Source organism: Tamandua tetradactyla, chromosome 3 (assembly GCF_023851605.1).
Source record: "Tamandua tetradactyla isolate mTamTet1 chromosome 3, mTamTet1.pri, whole genome shotgun sequence".
Lineage (NCBI taxonomy): Eukaryota > Metazoa > Chordata > Mammalia > Pilosa > Myrmecophagidae > Tamandua > Tamandua tetradactyla.
In genome coordinates, this window is record NC_135329.1 from 18,260,230 (window position 1) to 18,277,125 (window position 16,896).

General features: G+C 39.3%; 1 protein-coding gene, 1 long non-coding RNA gene and 1 pseudogene across 2 annotated transcripts in view; 2 read left to right on the forward strand and 1 right to left on the reverse strand.

Annotated features, from left to right (window-relative positions):
* The window catches only part of CHRNB3 (cholinergic receptor nicotinic beta 3 subunit), a 49,467-nt gene extending 33,709 nt beyond the window's left edge, over positions 1 to 15,758 (forward strand). Inside the window, exons 7-9 of the mRNA XM_077151699.1 lie at positions 9,749 to 9,858; positions 10,534 to 11,416; positions 13,427 to 15,758. Of these exons, the coding sequence (XP_077007814.1) occupies positions 9,749 to 9,858; positions 10,534 to 11,416; positions 13,427 to 13,561 (1,128 nt within the window). The 3' untranslated portion in view covers positions 13,562 to 15,758. The remainder of the gene's footprint in view (positions 1 to 9,748; positions 9,859 to 10,533; positions 11,417 to 13,426) is intronic.
* LOC143675976 (uncharacterized) lies at positions 163 to 1,584 on the reverse strand. The gene is made up of 3 exons (XR_013171728.1): positions 1,551 to 1,584; positions 843 to 970; positions 163 to 297 (listed from the first exon to the last, which is right to left on the reverse strand). It is a non-coding gene; the product is annotated as an uncharacterized LOC143675976 (long non-coding RNA).
* LOC143676694 (activated RNA polymerase II transcriptional coactivator p15 pseudogene) lies at positions 6,497 to 6,985 on the forward strand (annotated as a pseudogene).
* Positions 15,759 to 16,896: the final 1,138 nt, after the last annotated feature.

The window sequence follows — 16,896 nt, forward strand, 5'->3', positions numbered from 1 at the left end:
ATCTCATTTTATTCTCACAGTTACCCTAAAAGGTAGGTTCTATTCTTATTCCTACTTTGTAGATGAGAAAATGAGGATTGGAGAGTTTAAATGTCTTGTCCAAGGTTACACACTATTAAGTGATGTCTGGATTATAGAAAAAAAATCATTCCCTTGCCTTCGACTGCAGGGAGCTGGCGAGGGTGTTCAGTTCTCCTCTCCATCAGGGTCTCCTCCTGCTCCGACTTGAACCCTCAGCCTCTGGGGCCTCTCAGTCTATTAAGGTGGAGGAATCAGTTAAGGTTTCATAGAGATGGTCTAGGAGGATATTTAGGAGAAAATGAAGTTAGGATTTGCTCCATATCTTATTCATTCCACAGAGTTTATTGAGAACCAGATACTTTGCAAGAGGCTGGATATACAGAGAAGTATTACACACAGCCCCTGCCTTCAAGGAGAGGACATTGTGTTAGTGGTGTGAAAAATAATTACTGCAATATGATGATCACCATTAGAAAAGAATGCATAATGTACTGTGATGATATCAAAAGGACAATGAGACAGGGTGGAAGTGAGCAAAAGCTTCAAAGGGGAAAGGGATTTAAGTTGGGTCTTGAAGAGTAAATAGAAGTTCTCCAAGCCAAACACAGGGAAAATTTGTGAAGCACCTAATAACATGGCCGATAGGTTCTCACACCCCAACAAACCCATTGGAAACTCTTTCCAGTCACCCCTGTGTATCTCAGTCAAAATAAAGAAAAGTATGCTCAATTTTTCCTCTTTTCTTATCCCCACTCCCCACCCCCCAGTCACTGAAGAGTGCTCCCAATTCATATCCACATAGAGAATGAAATTCTACTTACTTGGAACAAAAGCACATTCCACGATAGCAGACATGACTGAGACAATTTCCTTTTCTACCCAATTTCCTCTGGTGATTTAGACATTCCTCTTTTATCATCTCAACCAAAAAGCTTTATCAGGCACAAATCTAGTGACATCCATAGAAAGTTTTCCACATTAGGCTATTTTTATTTTATTGATCTTATTTTGCAAACTCTTTTGTCTTCCTCCTTCATACTTCCAGAGAGTCATAAAACCCGATAAGCCATAAATAGATTGACATCGACTTACTAAAACTACATGAGAAAGTACTTAGATTCTGCATCAGTATATCCAAGCTTACAAAAACTGCATTGCAAGCATCCTTAAAGGAAATGGAAAATGAAACCAATCCTTTTTTCAATGACACAAAGATTGGATACTTTGCCTAGATGTCGTCGGATGAAAAATCACAAGGGCAACAGATGCCAAGTTCACCTACTCACTCAGCAAGCATTTGCTGAGAGCCTACTATGTTTCAGGCACTGAGTAAGGCGCTGTTGGGTGTAGACACTAGCAAGACAGTGAGAAGACAATCAACCCGGCCTCCGCTGTAGCTGAGACGTTTGCTTTCCCACTCCCCATGACAACGCCAAGGGAAATACAGCCGCCTGAATCCAAAAGCTGATTCCTATCTTAACATCTACAAAAAATTCGGCTAACATAAGGAAGCCTCCTTGGATAGCTACCTGGAGCATGTCTGTAAGGAGAAATAAACCACCTACGATGGAAGGGAAAGCGTGTCATAAAAGGACGTGACTCCCAAAGTCTGGAATGGCATGTGTAGCTTTTATTCCTTCCTTCTCTACTATCTCACTCTGACCTTAGCAAAGGAAGCCAGTTTGGACTCTGTATTCAAGCGAACTCTGCATAAGAATTAAGCCAAATGAGTAAGTGTCAAAGGACGCAGCTATATAAACTTGGGCAAGTCATTTAACCTCTGTGACCCTCTGTCTCTTAACCTACAAAATAGAGGCAATGCTTAGCTCACTGGGTTGCTGGGAGGTCAAATGAGATAATATACTGAGTGTGGCCATCAGATTATCTGGAATGTAGTAGGAATTCAGTGGATATCAATTCCTTCTGATGCTTTTTTTTAGGTTTTCTTGTCCTTAAGGACAAACCACATTTCTGGGTCTTAAAAGCCCATGGGTTCCTGAGACATATAGTATGTCATGTTGGTAAATTTACTATTAGAGATTAATTTGTTTTTAAGAATTTCACATCTGACCTTAGAATACCTGGAGATTTTAGAGGTATCCAAGGGACAGCAAATTAAGACAGAGACAAGGAATATTTTGTTCCTTACTGTCTTTTAGTCTTAATATTAAACTAAGAATAATTTGAAGAATTTATTTATAGTAAAAAGGTTATATATTTAGGTTTAAATGAAATTTGGTTTTGGAGTACTATAATGATGAAATATGCTGTGAGAAAGGCAGTTTGAAGGAAATATATGTGGTATGGATTTGGAATTGCACTTTTTCAAAATCAAGAAGCCTAGAATTAAAGTATATTTCCATTTTTTTATCCCTAGTCATAGATTAACTTTGATATTTGACTCTGTTTCCTGCAATAACATAGCTCTCAAACCTGAAGCTGTCGTAATGTGAAGCTGATGTTTGCAAAGGGCTTTGAGAGTCTTGTTAGAACATGCTACACAAACACAGGTTATTATTTCTAATCTCTTACTTTAAGAAGGGTGAGGAGGTTAACCTCCAGATGCCCACGGTTTCAGAGAGATCAGAGAAGTGACCAGAAAATCTCATGGTTCCTTAGAAACAAGAAAGTGACTTCTCTAGATTGTAACAACTAGTAAAGGACAGACAATCCAGGGGTGAAACTCACTTTTTGACATTAATTCAATGTTCTTTCTCCTCTGGGTACACCAAGTTAATGGCACCGTTTAAGAGTGCCACCTGGCCCTTTTTTCTTTTCAGGAAAAGAATGCAAACCAAATCCACTATAGATCTTTCCATATCCTCTTCAGTGTGTCCCTCATTCATTCATTCATTCATTCATTCATTCATCTGTTTCCATCCCGAAGGTTTCCCACATGCTCTTCCATCTATGACATTCTCCCTACCCCACACCACAGCCCACCACTCTGACTTCTTCTTACGCTTCATTTCTCAGCCTACACATCATCTCCTTTAAGATCCCTTTCCTGTCCACTCCACTGTTCTTTATCATTAAACCCAAATCACTATCTCCAAGGCAATAATCACAAAGTGTGGATATTACTTATCTGCTCACTTGTGTGTTGTCTGGGCCAACCAGGGGTACACGGCAGCTGGGACTTTGTTGTGATCACCTCTCTGTGCTCATGGCCTTGCATATTAGTTGAATGAATGAATTCCCACCCCCTCCCACCCCAAACTCTGACCCCCAGAGACACTACTTCTATGACATCTCAGCCCATAGCTCCTAGGGCTGCTGCTGGAGGTTGGGTCAGCAAGTCAAATCTTTCTGAGTTAAAAATCTATTCCTGCTGGTGCTTGCCCTAGTTCCTTTAGAATCATTTGTAAAAATTAATATTTGTTTGCTGGGGTTTGCAATAAACACTAGAATTTTAGTTATTCTGTTTTCTTCATTGCTGGGTAAAACTGGGCTTAGATTAAGGCTGGCTATGCTTGTAGGAGGAAGAAAACTGGATCCAAGTTGCAGGCAATTAGTTTCTAGCATTCTTTATGTTCCAAATGGAAGGAACTGTGAGGGTGAACCCATTAGCTGGGCTCAGTAACATTATTTTTTAAAGATGAGCCTGAAGGGTAATAGTGCATCTCTGGAGCCAATCTGCCTGAGTTTGTGTCTGTCTCTGATGCTCCCTGGCTGTGTGTCTGCAGCATGCTGCCTGATGGATGTCCACTTGGATTCTTTCCAGGATCAGCCTAGGAGTCTTCGGTTGCAAGTGACAGAAAACCCAACCCACGTTGACATAAGCAAAACGATTCCCTATTGACTTTCCCATTCTGAAAAGTCCAGAGATAGGGCTGTCTTCACATGCCATTTAATTCAGGGGTTCAGGCAATATTCTCAGGACCTGGTATTCCTTCAGTGTATCACTGGGCTCCACGTCCCCCGGAGTGGACCACTGTCATCCAGGCTTTTCTCTAGCAGTAGCAGAGAGTGGCTGCATCAATTCCATGTTCAAAATGCTTCTCATGTTCAAGTCCAGCAGGAAAGAATGGCCTGCCTCTCTTCCTGTGGTCCCTGAGGCCTCATGGCATCTCATTGACTCTGGCTTGGTTTCCTGTTCATCCCTGAAAATCACCATGGACAGGGCTGGGATGCATTTCCATTCTCAGCAGGCTACAGAGTCAGCTCCACCCAAAGCTGGTGATTGAGAATGAGAAGGGTGGTTCCCTAAAAGGAAACTGACATACTTTCGCTAGGAAAAGGGCAGATAAATTTGAGGCAGCAGACACCACAGTATCTATTTTATTTTCTGTTTATCTCTTTCTGCAAAGATCGTGTGATATGCCAATTCCTTCATATAGTCAACTGATAGCTCCTGTTATACAGTTCCTCTTCACCCCATAATATTTGCTCGCATTGATTCTCATTGAACTTGGTCACAGTGTGTGGTAGTTAGATTCAGTTGTCAACTTGGCCAGGTGAAGGCACCTCGTTCTGGTGCTGTGGACATGAGCCAATGATACATGAACCTCATCTGTTGCTCATTACATCTGCAGTCGGTTAGGAGGCGTGCCTGCTGCAATGAATGATGTTTGATTTAGTTGGCTGGTGCTTAAATGAGAGAGCTCAATGTAGCACAGCCCAAGCAGCTCAGCATACCTCATCTCAGCACTCACAGCTCAACCCAGGCCTTTGAAGATGCAGAAAGGAAACACCCCAGGAAAGTTGTTGGAACCCAGAGTCCTGGAGAGAAGGCCAGCAGAGATCTCCCTGTGCCTTCCCACATAAGAAAGAACCTCAGTTGAAAGTTAGCTGCCTTTCCTCTGAAGAACTAATGAAATAAATCCCCTTTTATTAAAGCCAATATATCTCTAGTGTGTTGCATTCCGACAGCTAGCAAACTAGAACACAGTGTAACATGCTTATTTGTATAATTCCTCATTTAACAGATATTTTACTATTAAATTCAAGCAGCTTTTTTTAAACAGAGGGGAGATGGGATGAGCTACTGTTTTAGCCTGAGTATACAATCAATAAGCTCTATAGCTATCAGCACCAAAAATAACTATAAGAACAGAGCCATGGAATGCCTGATGAAAGCAACTGAAGTTACGAAGAATTTTTAACACGTTTCTCTACTATAACGCAGCCTGGGGAGAGGGAAAAGAACAGATGGCTTCAGGTGGCCCTTGGCTTGGATTCCAGCAGGGCCACCAGCCTGCGTGCCTCAGGGGGCGCCCTTCACCTCACGGTCAGTGTGAAGTTGTGAACTCCTCCTGTAGATGCTCAAATGGAACAGAATAGAGAGCCTAGAAATAGGACCATGCAAATATGACCAAGTGACTTTTGACAAACATGCAAAGGCAATTCAATGGAGAAAATTCCCTCTTTTCAACAAAAGGTACTAGAACAATTGAACATGCATATGCAAAAAACTAAACCTCATATGTAACTAAAATAAGCATTAAAACAAAACAAAACCCACAGGACTATAAAGGACAAATACTAAACCTCAAGGGGAGCCATGGGCTGTAGTTAACAGTACTGTTATTAAAATGTTCTTTCATCAATTATAACAAATTACCACACTGATGCAAGATGTGAATAATGGGGTAGTATATGGAACTCTGTATTTTATACCTGATTTTTCTGCAAACCTACAACTTTTCTGATCAGAAACAAACTGAACTTCAATCCATAATTCACACTTTAAAAAATGAACTAAAAAATGAATCATAGACCTACACTTAAAACCTAAAACTACAAAATATCTAGCAGAACACATAGAAGAAAATCTTTATGAGTTTGGGTTAGGCAAAGATTTGTTTTAGATACAACACCAAAAGCACAATCCATGAAAGAAAAAATGGTAAATTGGATTTCATCAAAATTTAAAATTTCTGCCTCATGAGAGATATTTTTAAGGGAATAAAAAGACAAACCACAGACTGGGGGGGAAAAAGTTTGCAAAGCAATTATTGACAGAGGGCTTGTATCCAGCCCATATAACTAAAAACTCAGTGATAAGAAAGCAAACATACTGGCGGTCCTTGCCAGTGAATTAAAGCAGGGAAAAACAATAAAAGACACACAGATCAGAAAGGAAGAAATAAACTTCTGTATTTGCAGATGACATGGTTGTCTATGCAGAAAATCTACAAAAAAGTTTCAAAAATTGCATGAACTGAGCAAGGCAACAGGATACACCTTTGAAATCGTGTATTTTCAAATAATATATTTATTTATTCATATATTAATTATATAATAAACAGTATACAAATGATGTAATAAACAATAAAATGTATTATTTACTTATCTTTACTCTATATATTTGATATATGCCATCCATATATGAAATAGGATAGATGGGTGGCAAAAGAGCACATGAAAAGATGTTCATTATTATTAGTTACTAGAAAATGCTTATTAAAATAACAAGGAGTCTTGAGGAAGCGAGCAAGGGAACGGGCGGCAGTCGGGCTACGGGAGCAGAGCAATGCCTAAATCAAAGAAACTTGTTTCTTTGAGCTCAGCTGGCAGTGATTCTGATAGTGACGTCGACAAAAAGTTAAAAAGGAAAAAGCAGGTTACTCAGGAAAAACCTGTAAAGACGCAAAAAACTGGTGAAACCTCAAGAGCCCTATTTATTACCTTCCAAGCAGAGCAGCAGCCGCAGAGATGATAACATGCTTCAGATTGGAAAAATGCAGGACGTCAGTGTTGGGGACTTTAAAGGGAAAGTCCTAATTGACATTAGAGAAGGTGAGATGGAACCAGGAAGAAAAGGTATGTCTTTAAATCCTGAGCAGCGGAGCCAGCTAAAGGAACTGATTTCTGACATTAATCATGCAGTAAGGAAAACTGTAAAATTAGAGCCGTATAAAATCTGTTCTGTCTCTAGTTGTTTTAACCTGTCTTTTTACATTGGCTTTTGTTTTCTAAACATTGTTTTCCAAGCTATTTTGGATTGCAGAATAATTTGTAAGATGAATGCTTTTTTTAAATGTGCATTATTAAAAATGTTCTGAGTGAAGCTAATTGTCAGATTTATTAAGGAGGATTGCTTCATACCTACCACCTAGTGTAACATAAAATCAAGTAATACAATCTTGAAAAAAAAATCACAAGATACCTCTCCATATCCATTATAAGAGTTAAAATTAAAAATGTGACAATGTCAAGTGCTGGAGAAGATGCAAAGCGAATAGAACTCTCATATATTGCTAGTAGGAATAAGAAATGATACAGCCACTTTGGACAACAGTTTGGCAATTTCCTACAAAGTTAAACATATACTTACCGTATGACCCAACCATCCTACTTCTAAGTACCTACCCAAAAGAAATAAGGATTTATATTCACCCAAAAACTGAACAAAATGTGCATAGCAACTTTATTCATAATCATCAAAAACTGGAAACAACCCAGATGTCTTAGCAGGTGAATGAATAAACAAACTGTGGTACAGTCATACAATGGAATACTACTCGGTAATAAAAATGAACATACTGTGGGAGTAATAAAACTGAACAAACTGCCCATACATGTAACATGGAAGAATACATGATGCATTGTACTAAGTAAAAGAAGTTAGAATAAAAAAAAGTGTATACTATATGATTGCATTTATATGCAATTCTGGAAAAGGCAAAATTCTAGGAACATAAAACAGATTGTAGTTGCTAGGAGTTGGAAATGGGGGGAGGGGTGGTTGATTACAAAGGGGAATTTTAGGGGAAGATGGAGATTGTTGGGGTTGAATCATATGCCCTATAAAAGTCATGCTCATGCCCCAAGCCCTGGTCCTGTGGATATGAACCCATTTGTAAATAGGACCTTTGAAGATGTTGTTAGTTAAGGTGTGCCCAAACTAAATGAGGGTGGGCTTTAATCCAATATGACTGAGGTCCTTATAGGCAAAGGAAATTGGACATGGAAAGAGAAGCCAACAGAGAAGCAAGAAGCTGGAAGTCAACAGAACCCAGAAGAGAAAGGAGAAGACACCACCATGTGCATTGCCACGTGATGGAAAGCCAAGGAATCCAAACAATTGCCAACCAGCCAGAAGCTATTGACCCAAGGAGACAGCAAGCCTTCTAGGCTTTGAAACCATGAGCCAATAAATTCCTGTTGTCAAACCAACATGTATGGATTTGGTTTAGCAGCTGGGAGACTAAAACAGAGATGTTCTGTACCTTGCTGGTGGTAATGGTTATACAACTGTTTGCATGTAGACCTGCACACAAAAAGACTGAATTTATCAAAAGAAAAAATTTTAAGTGAATAAAGTGGAAGTTAAGCAGAAACAACAACAACAAAATGCTACTGTGAGTTCCAACCAACATTTCTGAGCTTCAACCTGCCGATGAGATGATAGTTAAGTCTTCTTAGGAAGCAAATGATCATGGTGGTGGTGGGGGGGGGGGGGTGGAAATTATATTTGCTCTTCAAAATGGGCAAAGGAGGAGGAAAAAGGGAGAAGCCTGTGAGTGCCAAGCAAATATGGTAAATACTTTATTAGATTGTGCTCTTAAACTGTCAATCTTCATATACATGATTTTCCATAAATAGTCATGCAATTTGTTTTTTGCTTTAAATTCTAGCTTCCTTATGGCTCATATCTTTCACATTTTTTTTTCATCAAGGATCAAGATTCACAAATAATATCTAAGGTAGTCAATGTCTCATCTGGGCTGAAAAAGTTCCATCATTTTTCAGGCATCATGAATATTTCAGTATTTTGCCATCTAGGGAAGCCATCCATCTGCTGACTCCTGATTTTTTAATGATGAAGTTGGTATTGCTGGGACCCAGGCTTCCCCCTAGGCATACCCTTCTACCTCTCTGAAATGCTATTTTACATTATCCTGCATCATTACTCAACTGTCTACATGAGGGACAGTGGAATAGAAGAATTCAATGTTCAGATCAGATTTTATAAGATGCTGGATCCAAAGTCATTCAAATAAAGTCCACCTCTGCTGCAATTGGGTCATCCATATATCATCCTCTTGACCGTCACAATCCAATCAATTAGTGATCAAGTTTGTTAATCTGGATCCATCAGCCTCTGTAAAACATGCTTAATGATATTATTCTATTATGAGGAAAAATATGTAAGCATCTGGAGACTAGTAATATCAGCACTACAATTTAAAACTTATTGGGAGCTCATAAAATTCAGATTAGAATTTTAGAAATTCTTGGGAGTTATGTTTTCATTGGATGAAAGTTATAATGTCATCAGGAATAATCAGCAGATGCTAGATATTTCATATTAACATACCGGATGCATACTTGGCCAAGACTCTTGAGTGATGTTTCAAATCGTTTCATACCCATTATTATGAGATTAAAATAGCACTGGACCAACTTCACTACAAAACTATTAGATCTATCAGTTGTATTTCATTTTTTGTGTTTCTTAAGAGAAGAATCTGAAAAAGTAGATCATGATTCAGTGGCATTTTTTACTAAACCTCTTCATTGTGAGAAGTAGATGTGGTGGTTTGGGGACTACCAGACAGGCAAAGTATGTGGCCATGTGATTAAGATGAGGCCAGGCTGCCTCAAATTGAATTTGCTGAATTGTAAGGAATCCCAGAGAGTAGTGTCATAAGGTCTAAAGCAGAGGAGCTTCCCTCTCTTAATGCAGCAACTGGATCAATAATTAAAAGAAACTTTCAGAGCCCAAGTTTTAATATATTTAATTTTCAGAATAAAATTACAGTATATTAATTTCATATAGGAATGGACAGACCACAAATTACGCTGGAATCCTGATGAATATGGTGGAATTCATTCGATTAAAGTTCCGTCAGAATCTCTCTGGCTTCCTGACATAGTTCTCTTTGAAAAGTAAGTATCGCACATTGGGAAAACCTTGTGTCTGATGCTCCTTTTATCTATGATATGGACAGATGAGTAAAAAATATGGGTAAGAATTAAACAAATAATAGGGGGAACGAAGGTTAAAATAAATTGAGTAGATTGAAATACTAGTGGTCAGTGAAAGGGAGTGGTAAGGGCTATGGCATGTATGAGTTTTTCTTTTTTCTTTCTTTTGCTGGAGAGATGCAGATATTCAAAAAAAAGAGATCATGGTGATGAACACACAACTATGTGATGATAGTATGAGCCATTGATTATACACCATGACAGGAATGTTTTTATGTCAAGAATGTTTGTATGTCAAGTATGTTTGTATGTTTGTTCGTTGTTTATAATAAAAATATTTTTTTAAAATAAAGCAAGGATTATGAAGAAATTAAAAAGCAAGTATTGCACAAAAAATATGTACATACTGGTCAGATTAGAATTAAGAATAGAAAAGCCTGATTTGGGCAAAATAATTAAGTCAATTATATACCTTTAAGGAACTAAAGTATTGTTTCTCTTGTAAAAATAGTGTCTGACACTAAAGTAGGTAATAGCTACAAATAGTCCAGCTGTGGGTTAGGAAAAAAAAACCCACACAACCAACCGAGTGATAAACGCTAACTAGCCACTCAAGTCAAGCTGCTTCCATTACAGTGCTGATGGCCGATTTGAAGGGTCTCTCATGACAAAAGTCATCGTGAAATATGACGGGACCGTGACGTGGACTCCTCCAGCCAGCTATAAGAGTTCGTGCACCATGGACGTCACGTTTTTCCCGTTTGACCGGCAGAACTGCTCGATGAAGTTTGGATCGTGGACTTACGATGGCGCCATGGTCGACCTCATTCTCATAAACGACAATGTCGACCGGAAAGACTTCTTCGATAATGGAGAATGGGAAATCTTAAATGCAAAAGGGCTGAAGGGAAACCGAAGAGATGGTGACTATTGGTATCCGTTTATTGCCTATTTTTTTGTCCTGAGACGCCTGCCTCTGTTTTACACCCTCTTTCTGATCATCCCTTGCCTGGGACTGTCCTTTCTGACGGTTCTCGTGTTCTACCTGCCTTCTGATGAGGGCGAGAAACTTTCACTATCAACCTCTGTTTTGGTTTCCCTGACCGTGTTTCTTTTGGTCATTGAAGAAATAATCCCATCTTCTTCCAAAGTCATCCCTCTCATCGGAGAATACCTGTTGTTCATTATGATTTTTGTTACCCTGTCAATTATTGTGACCGTTTTTGTAATTAATGTTCACCATAGATCTTCTTCAACCTACCACCCCATGGCCCCCTGGGTGAAGAGGCTGTTCCTTCAGACCCTTCCGAAATTCCTTTGCATGGAGAGCCATGCAGACCGTTCCCCTTTCCCAGATAAAGATGAAAGTGAACCGGTAGTGAAAGCTCAAATCCTGGACAAAACAAAACCAAGACGCATCAAAGACGGAGAGAAAGTTTTGGTTGCTTTCTTGGAAAAGGCCACTGATTCCATTAGATACATTTCCAGACATGTGAAAAAGGAACATTTTATCAGCCAGGTGAGTAAACTGGTTTGGTAATAATGCTGCTACTGTGGGGGTACAGAAGACTGATATTTTGATATGTGTTGACAGCAAAATTCTACCATTGTTTAAAATGTGACATTATTAGCTTAGGAAGGTCACAAAAATATTATGGGTAAAAGTGAAGCGACTGTAGATTAAACACTATTCCTTATTGTTAGCCTCAATTCTATTTTTAAGTTGATTATCCTGGTCTCTGGTCATTTATCTCTCTCTCTTTTTTTTTTTTTTTTCATGGAACAATAGATATTTCCACCCACAGTATTTAGAAATAAAAGACCAGAAAGAATCAGATTTCAAAATTAATATGAGAATCTGGTATTACAACAGAAGTTTTGGTGAGGGAAAAGGGTGCTGTTATTTAGTTCACAGATTAAAAAAAAAAATTGGGGGCTCAAATCTGACCTCTTCTATAAAGAAAACTTGAGACAAGTCACTTAACCTAAGTTTCAGTTTTCTGATCTATATTCCAGGACTGGTGAGACTTATCTCGAAGTGTTGTCACAAGGACTAAATGACATAAAATGTAAAACCTACACTGCAGCACATGGGCACACCTTGTGTCTATATAAGCAGTCAATGAATGTTCACACCCATTTATCTTTTTATTTTTATTCTTTTTCCAGATGGTCTTTCTACAATGCAATGAAAATATTGTTTGACATACAAATATTCAGTGTAAAGAAAACAGAAAAACTGGCCTGTTGCCTAAAACAGGTTATATATATATATACATAGACCAGTTTATATTTTATTGGGTTCAATTATTTTACTCTAAACTCTGTGAAAATAAATGTCAAGAGCATGCTCCCAAAAATGAACTTGAAAAGGACAGTTTTTTAATGAAATGTTTTTTTTTTAAATTGAAATAGTCTGTGTTTCATCTTCCTTGCACAGGCACTGCCTGTATCTGTGAAAAAAAAAAGATTTGTTGTTTTTTTCGACCACGTAGAAGGGAAAAAACTATCACCACTCTAGAACAAACATTCCAGCAATTCTTATGTGGTTTTTGTTTGTTTACATCTTTGTAAACTTCTAATGCAAAGATTTAAATAACTTTTTCAAAAGTTTTAAATAGGTAATACATGATCAGAAACGTATCAACAGTAAGATTAAAATCATTACCCATCTGACCACTGAGGGTTAACACATGTAACTTTTAATCCACCTTCTTGATGAGTTTCCCCAAGATTTTATTTCTGAACTTTTACATACACACAATACATTCAGGTTCTACGCCAGCAGCTTCCTGCAGTAGCAACGTTGCATTCACTCTCCCTTCTAGGATGCCAGCCTACTGTTCTAGTCCATTTTTAATCTCCATGTAATAAAATTGGGACATTTCTTTTTCCCTCAGGAGATGAAAGCACACCTCTGTCCTTCAGACTTCCCTAACTTTGTGGCTTCTTCCTACTTTGTCACCCCTAGTGTGGACTTAATTCTCATTCTCCCCAGGTCCCTTTCCTAGCCAAAGGGACCTGGATTTCCTCTCTCCCCATGAATGTTCTTTATGCCCTGGTCAGTTCTGCTCCTTGGCAGTGTCATCATTCTGGAGCTTTAGTAGCCACATCCACAAATGGAGTGGAAGAAATGAAGGCCTGTGACATTTGGCCACAATAATTTCTAATTTTTAAATTTGTGATTAATTTCATATGTGTATCAGGAAATGATGTACTAAGATATACTGGCTTTTTATTTGACTTAAATCGATCTTTAATCAGTAACATTAGCCAAAGCATAGATTATCCTGTTTTTTCTATTTTGCTCCTTCAATATTGAGGAAAGTGGTTCTTCCCAGGCCGTTTTTAGGTGGTGCTATTGGTGAAATTGCTGGAAATAATCTGATCCTATATTGTAGGTGACATAGGGTCATTTTGAAAACATAGGCACCATAAATCTGAATATTACTTTTTAAAAATACGTTGGAATGAATTCAGAACAGTTGCCCAGCATCGTGAACTAAAGGTGTCTTTTCCTCCTTTGCAGGTAGTACAGGACTGGAAATTCGTAGCTCAAGTTCTCGACCGTATCTTCCTGTGGCTCTTTCTGACAGTATCAGTTACCGGCTCGGTCCTGATTTTTACGCCTGCTTTGAAGATGTGGCTTCACAGTTACCACTAGGAACAAGTCCCCAGAGCAATTTAAAAGACACCCCAAAAAGACAGAAGTAGACCTTGGAACTGACATCCTTCCGGCATACATACAGACACCAATCCCCCGTGCTCAGGTGGCAGAGCCCCCACGGAAAGTAAGCGCCTCCTGTTGGCAGAGAGCTTGGAGGATGTGGTTTTGCCCACAGTTATTTTGCAGTGGCCACTAGAGCGAGTTGAGTTGAAACAGAGCAGAGTCTCCCCAGGTTTCCACCTTAGCTTCCTAGGGAGGGGTTGCCTGTTCGGGCCTAAGGTCCCGAGCCAGGAGCGCTTGGAACAGTTGCTGTTGTGAGATTGATGCCCCCCCGGAAGGGGGAGGCTGACGAGGCATACCTCGGGGCATCCCCACCAGTTCAAGGAGGTCTCCTGGCCGAGCCATTGTGTGGTCGAAACCTGGATGTCTCCTCCATCTACTGGCTTCCTAGATGGCTTTGCCTGAGTTGCAAACTGGGAATGTTCACTGTATTGCATGCTTCTCTCGATGAGTTTAAACAAATCTCAGCAATCTTTTGGGAAGTTACACTTGTCCAACACACCTGGCCCGGCACTGGGCCAACTACTGCCACCCCCCCCACACCCCACGAGATATGACAGTCATCCACAGCAGTCTCACTCGAATGCCTCTAAGGCAGTTGTTTCATTGGGTTGTTCATAGCATTATGAAGGGTTTCAGATGGTAAGACTAGAACCTTTAGTCAATTGTGATTTGCTTTAAGGTCATATCAGCATAACTTATCATAGAAGCACATTCATCTGCTACCGCAAGTGCATTCATTCATACCCACTATCTTCTCCTAGAAAATGGAAATACGGAACATTCTCTGATAACGCTTTTTTATTTCACCTTATCTAATCTAAGCCACTCCAGTAGTGCTTGTGGAATAAATTGCTACCGAGGTGCATGGAGGGAACACAGGACACGACAGAAACTTTCAACAAATGATTCCTCTATTGTACAGAATAAAGAGTCCAGAAAGGGCAAATCTTCTTGTAACTTACGCAGCACAAGGAGTTCAAAAGGGCAGGGGAAGAACTCCCATCATGGCCAGTGTCCCGAGGTGGCCAAAAACTGTTCTGGGTTGGGCTTGGTAGGTCGCAGTTCTGTATGATCCGTTTTGCACCAGAGAAGAGAAACCAGTCTATACTGTTTGAGCTCCCTCTGAATCCTGTAGGGGAGAAAACTCCCTTGCCTCTTCTAGCTTCTGGTGACTTGTTGGCAATGCTGGCATTGCTTGATTTGCACTGCAGAATTTCAATCTCTGTCCCTGCTATTGTATGGTATTCTCCCCTTGTGTCTGTCTCTGGGTCCAAATTTTCCTCTTCCTGTAAGGACACCAGTCATTGGAGTAGGGTCTACCCTATTCTAGTTTAGCCTCATCTTACCTAATCACGTCTTCAAAGACTCTTTTTCCAAATAAGATCTCATTCATGGGCCCAGGGGTTAGGACTTGAACATATCTTTTTGAGGGACACAATCCAACCCATAAAAATATATGTATCTTAAATAACCATTAAATTATAAAATTTCCAAAATAGCATTATTATACTTAACAAAATTAATAATTCCATATTCAAGTTTCTATAACTGTCTCAAAAATATCCTTTATATTCAACTTGTCTAAAATGGGATTCAACCCAGGACTATATTGTTATGTCTCTTCAATTTATTTTAATCTCTTTCTTGACATTATCTTGTTGAAAGGACTAGGTCAATTTTCCCAAAAAATGTCCCACTTTTTGGATTTGTCTGGTTGCTTGCTTTTGGTGTCTCTGGCTCCTCTGTCTTCTATATTTCCTATAAACTGTAAGTTAGAACTGCAACCCTATTGTAATTTCAGTTCAATAATTTTTGGCTGGAATACATCATAGATGATGATGTGTAACTCATTTTGTACTGTATCAGGGGATATATTCTCTGGTTGTCTCCTTATTAGTGTTAAGATTAATCCTCGCATTAGGGTAATGACAGTTTAATCTCTTTGTTGTATCCACTGATGAATTTAGTGATATGGTCTGTGGCCATAAAACACAGCAAAGTTATCAAGAATCGTGTCTATGACCTTGCTTTCTAACCAGACATGTTGGAATACTGTAATTTCCAAAGAGAAATTTTATGCTGAGATTTGATTAGATCATAAAGCACCTACTATGTGTTAAAAATAAATCATTTAATTAATAGCCATAGTGACTAATATTGTTTGCTTAACTTGACATGTATTCCTTCTTTGTATTAAGACTTTCTGTTCAGCATGTCAATAAAATAACAGTGAAAAATAAAAGTAACATTAGCTCTTTGGCTCATGGACATAATCTTAGGTATGGGAAAATGAGCTTAGAGCAACATAACAGCTACTGATTTAGATTATCATACAGTCAGGCAAGGTTAACTGCTGCAGGGGCAGGGCAGCCTGGCCTCTGTAGAATTTACATGCCTACCAGAATGCTCAAGCATGGTCCTTGCTTTGGGCAGCAGGAGGAGAGACAGCTAGACCAGAACAAAGACTAGCCAAAGAAATATAAATGAAAGAAGAAATATTGTGAAGATGATCTCAGGTAACCTTGAAGCAACCCTATGAGGAAGGCATTATGTTTTACAGAGTAAAGTCTCGCCATCTGCAAAAAGGGTCAACCCTACTGTTTCTCCAGCAGGGTGGATGATCCTGCCGCTGAGAAACCCCCAGGGAGAATGCTGAGCATGTGCCTTCACCAACTTTTGCCCCAAATGAATACTTTCATGAGGGTTCCCATTTTTCATAGGGGCCATTATGGGCATTCTACAATGCTTGTCCTACACATTGCAGGATGCTTAGTGTCCCCCAGCCCCTAGGCCCCAGATGACAATAGCACTCACAGTTATTGTGATAATAAATACATCCTCTTAGATATTTCCCAAAACCAACTGAAAGTAGTGTGTGGGTATGTTGTGGGCGGAGGGATGTTGCAATAGCGTCTCCAATTGAGACTTGCTAGATACTATTGAAGAGTTCAGATGATAGTTCCAAAGTCAAAAGTGCCAACCCCAACTTTTCCCTCGTCTTTAGGAAAAACTGGAGTTTGATGGGAACATCCCAAGTAGATGGGATGATGCCTTCGATCATTCTCAGAGTCTACCTCTTCCTCTCCCACATCTTGCAGTCCTCTCCCTTTTCTCTTTTTCCTGCTGGTTTTCCTCCTTCCATTTGATTTCTCTCCCTCATTACTTCTCCCAACAGAAGGACTCAAGCTCCAGTTTGTTTAGTCAAAGACTTCAAACTCATGGCCATGCAGACATGTTTTGTTTGGCTAACACAAATACTTTATTTTTGT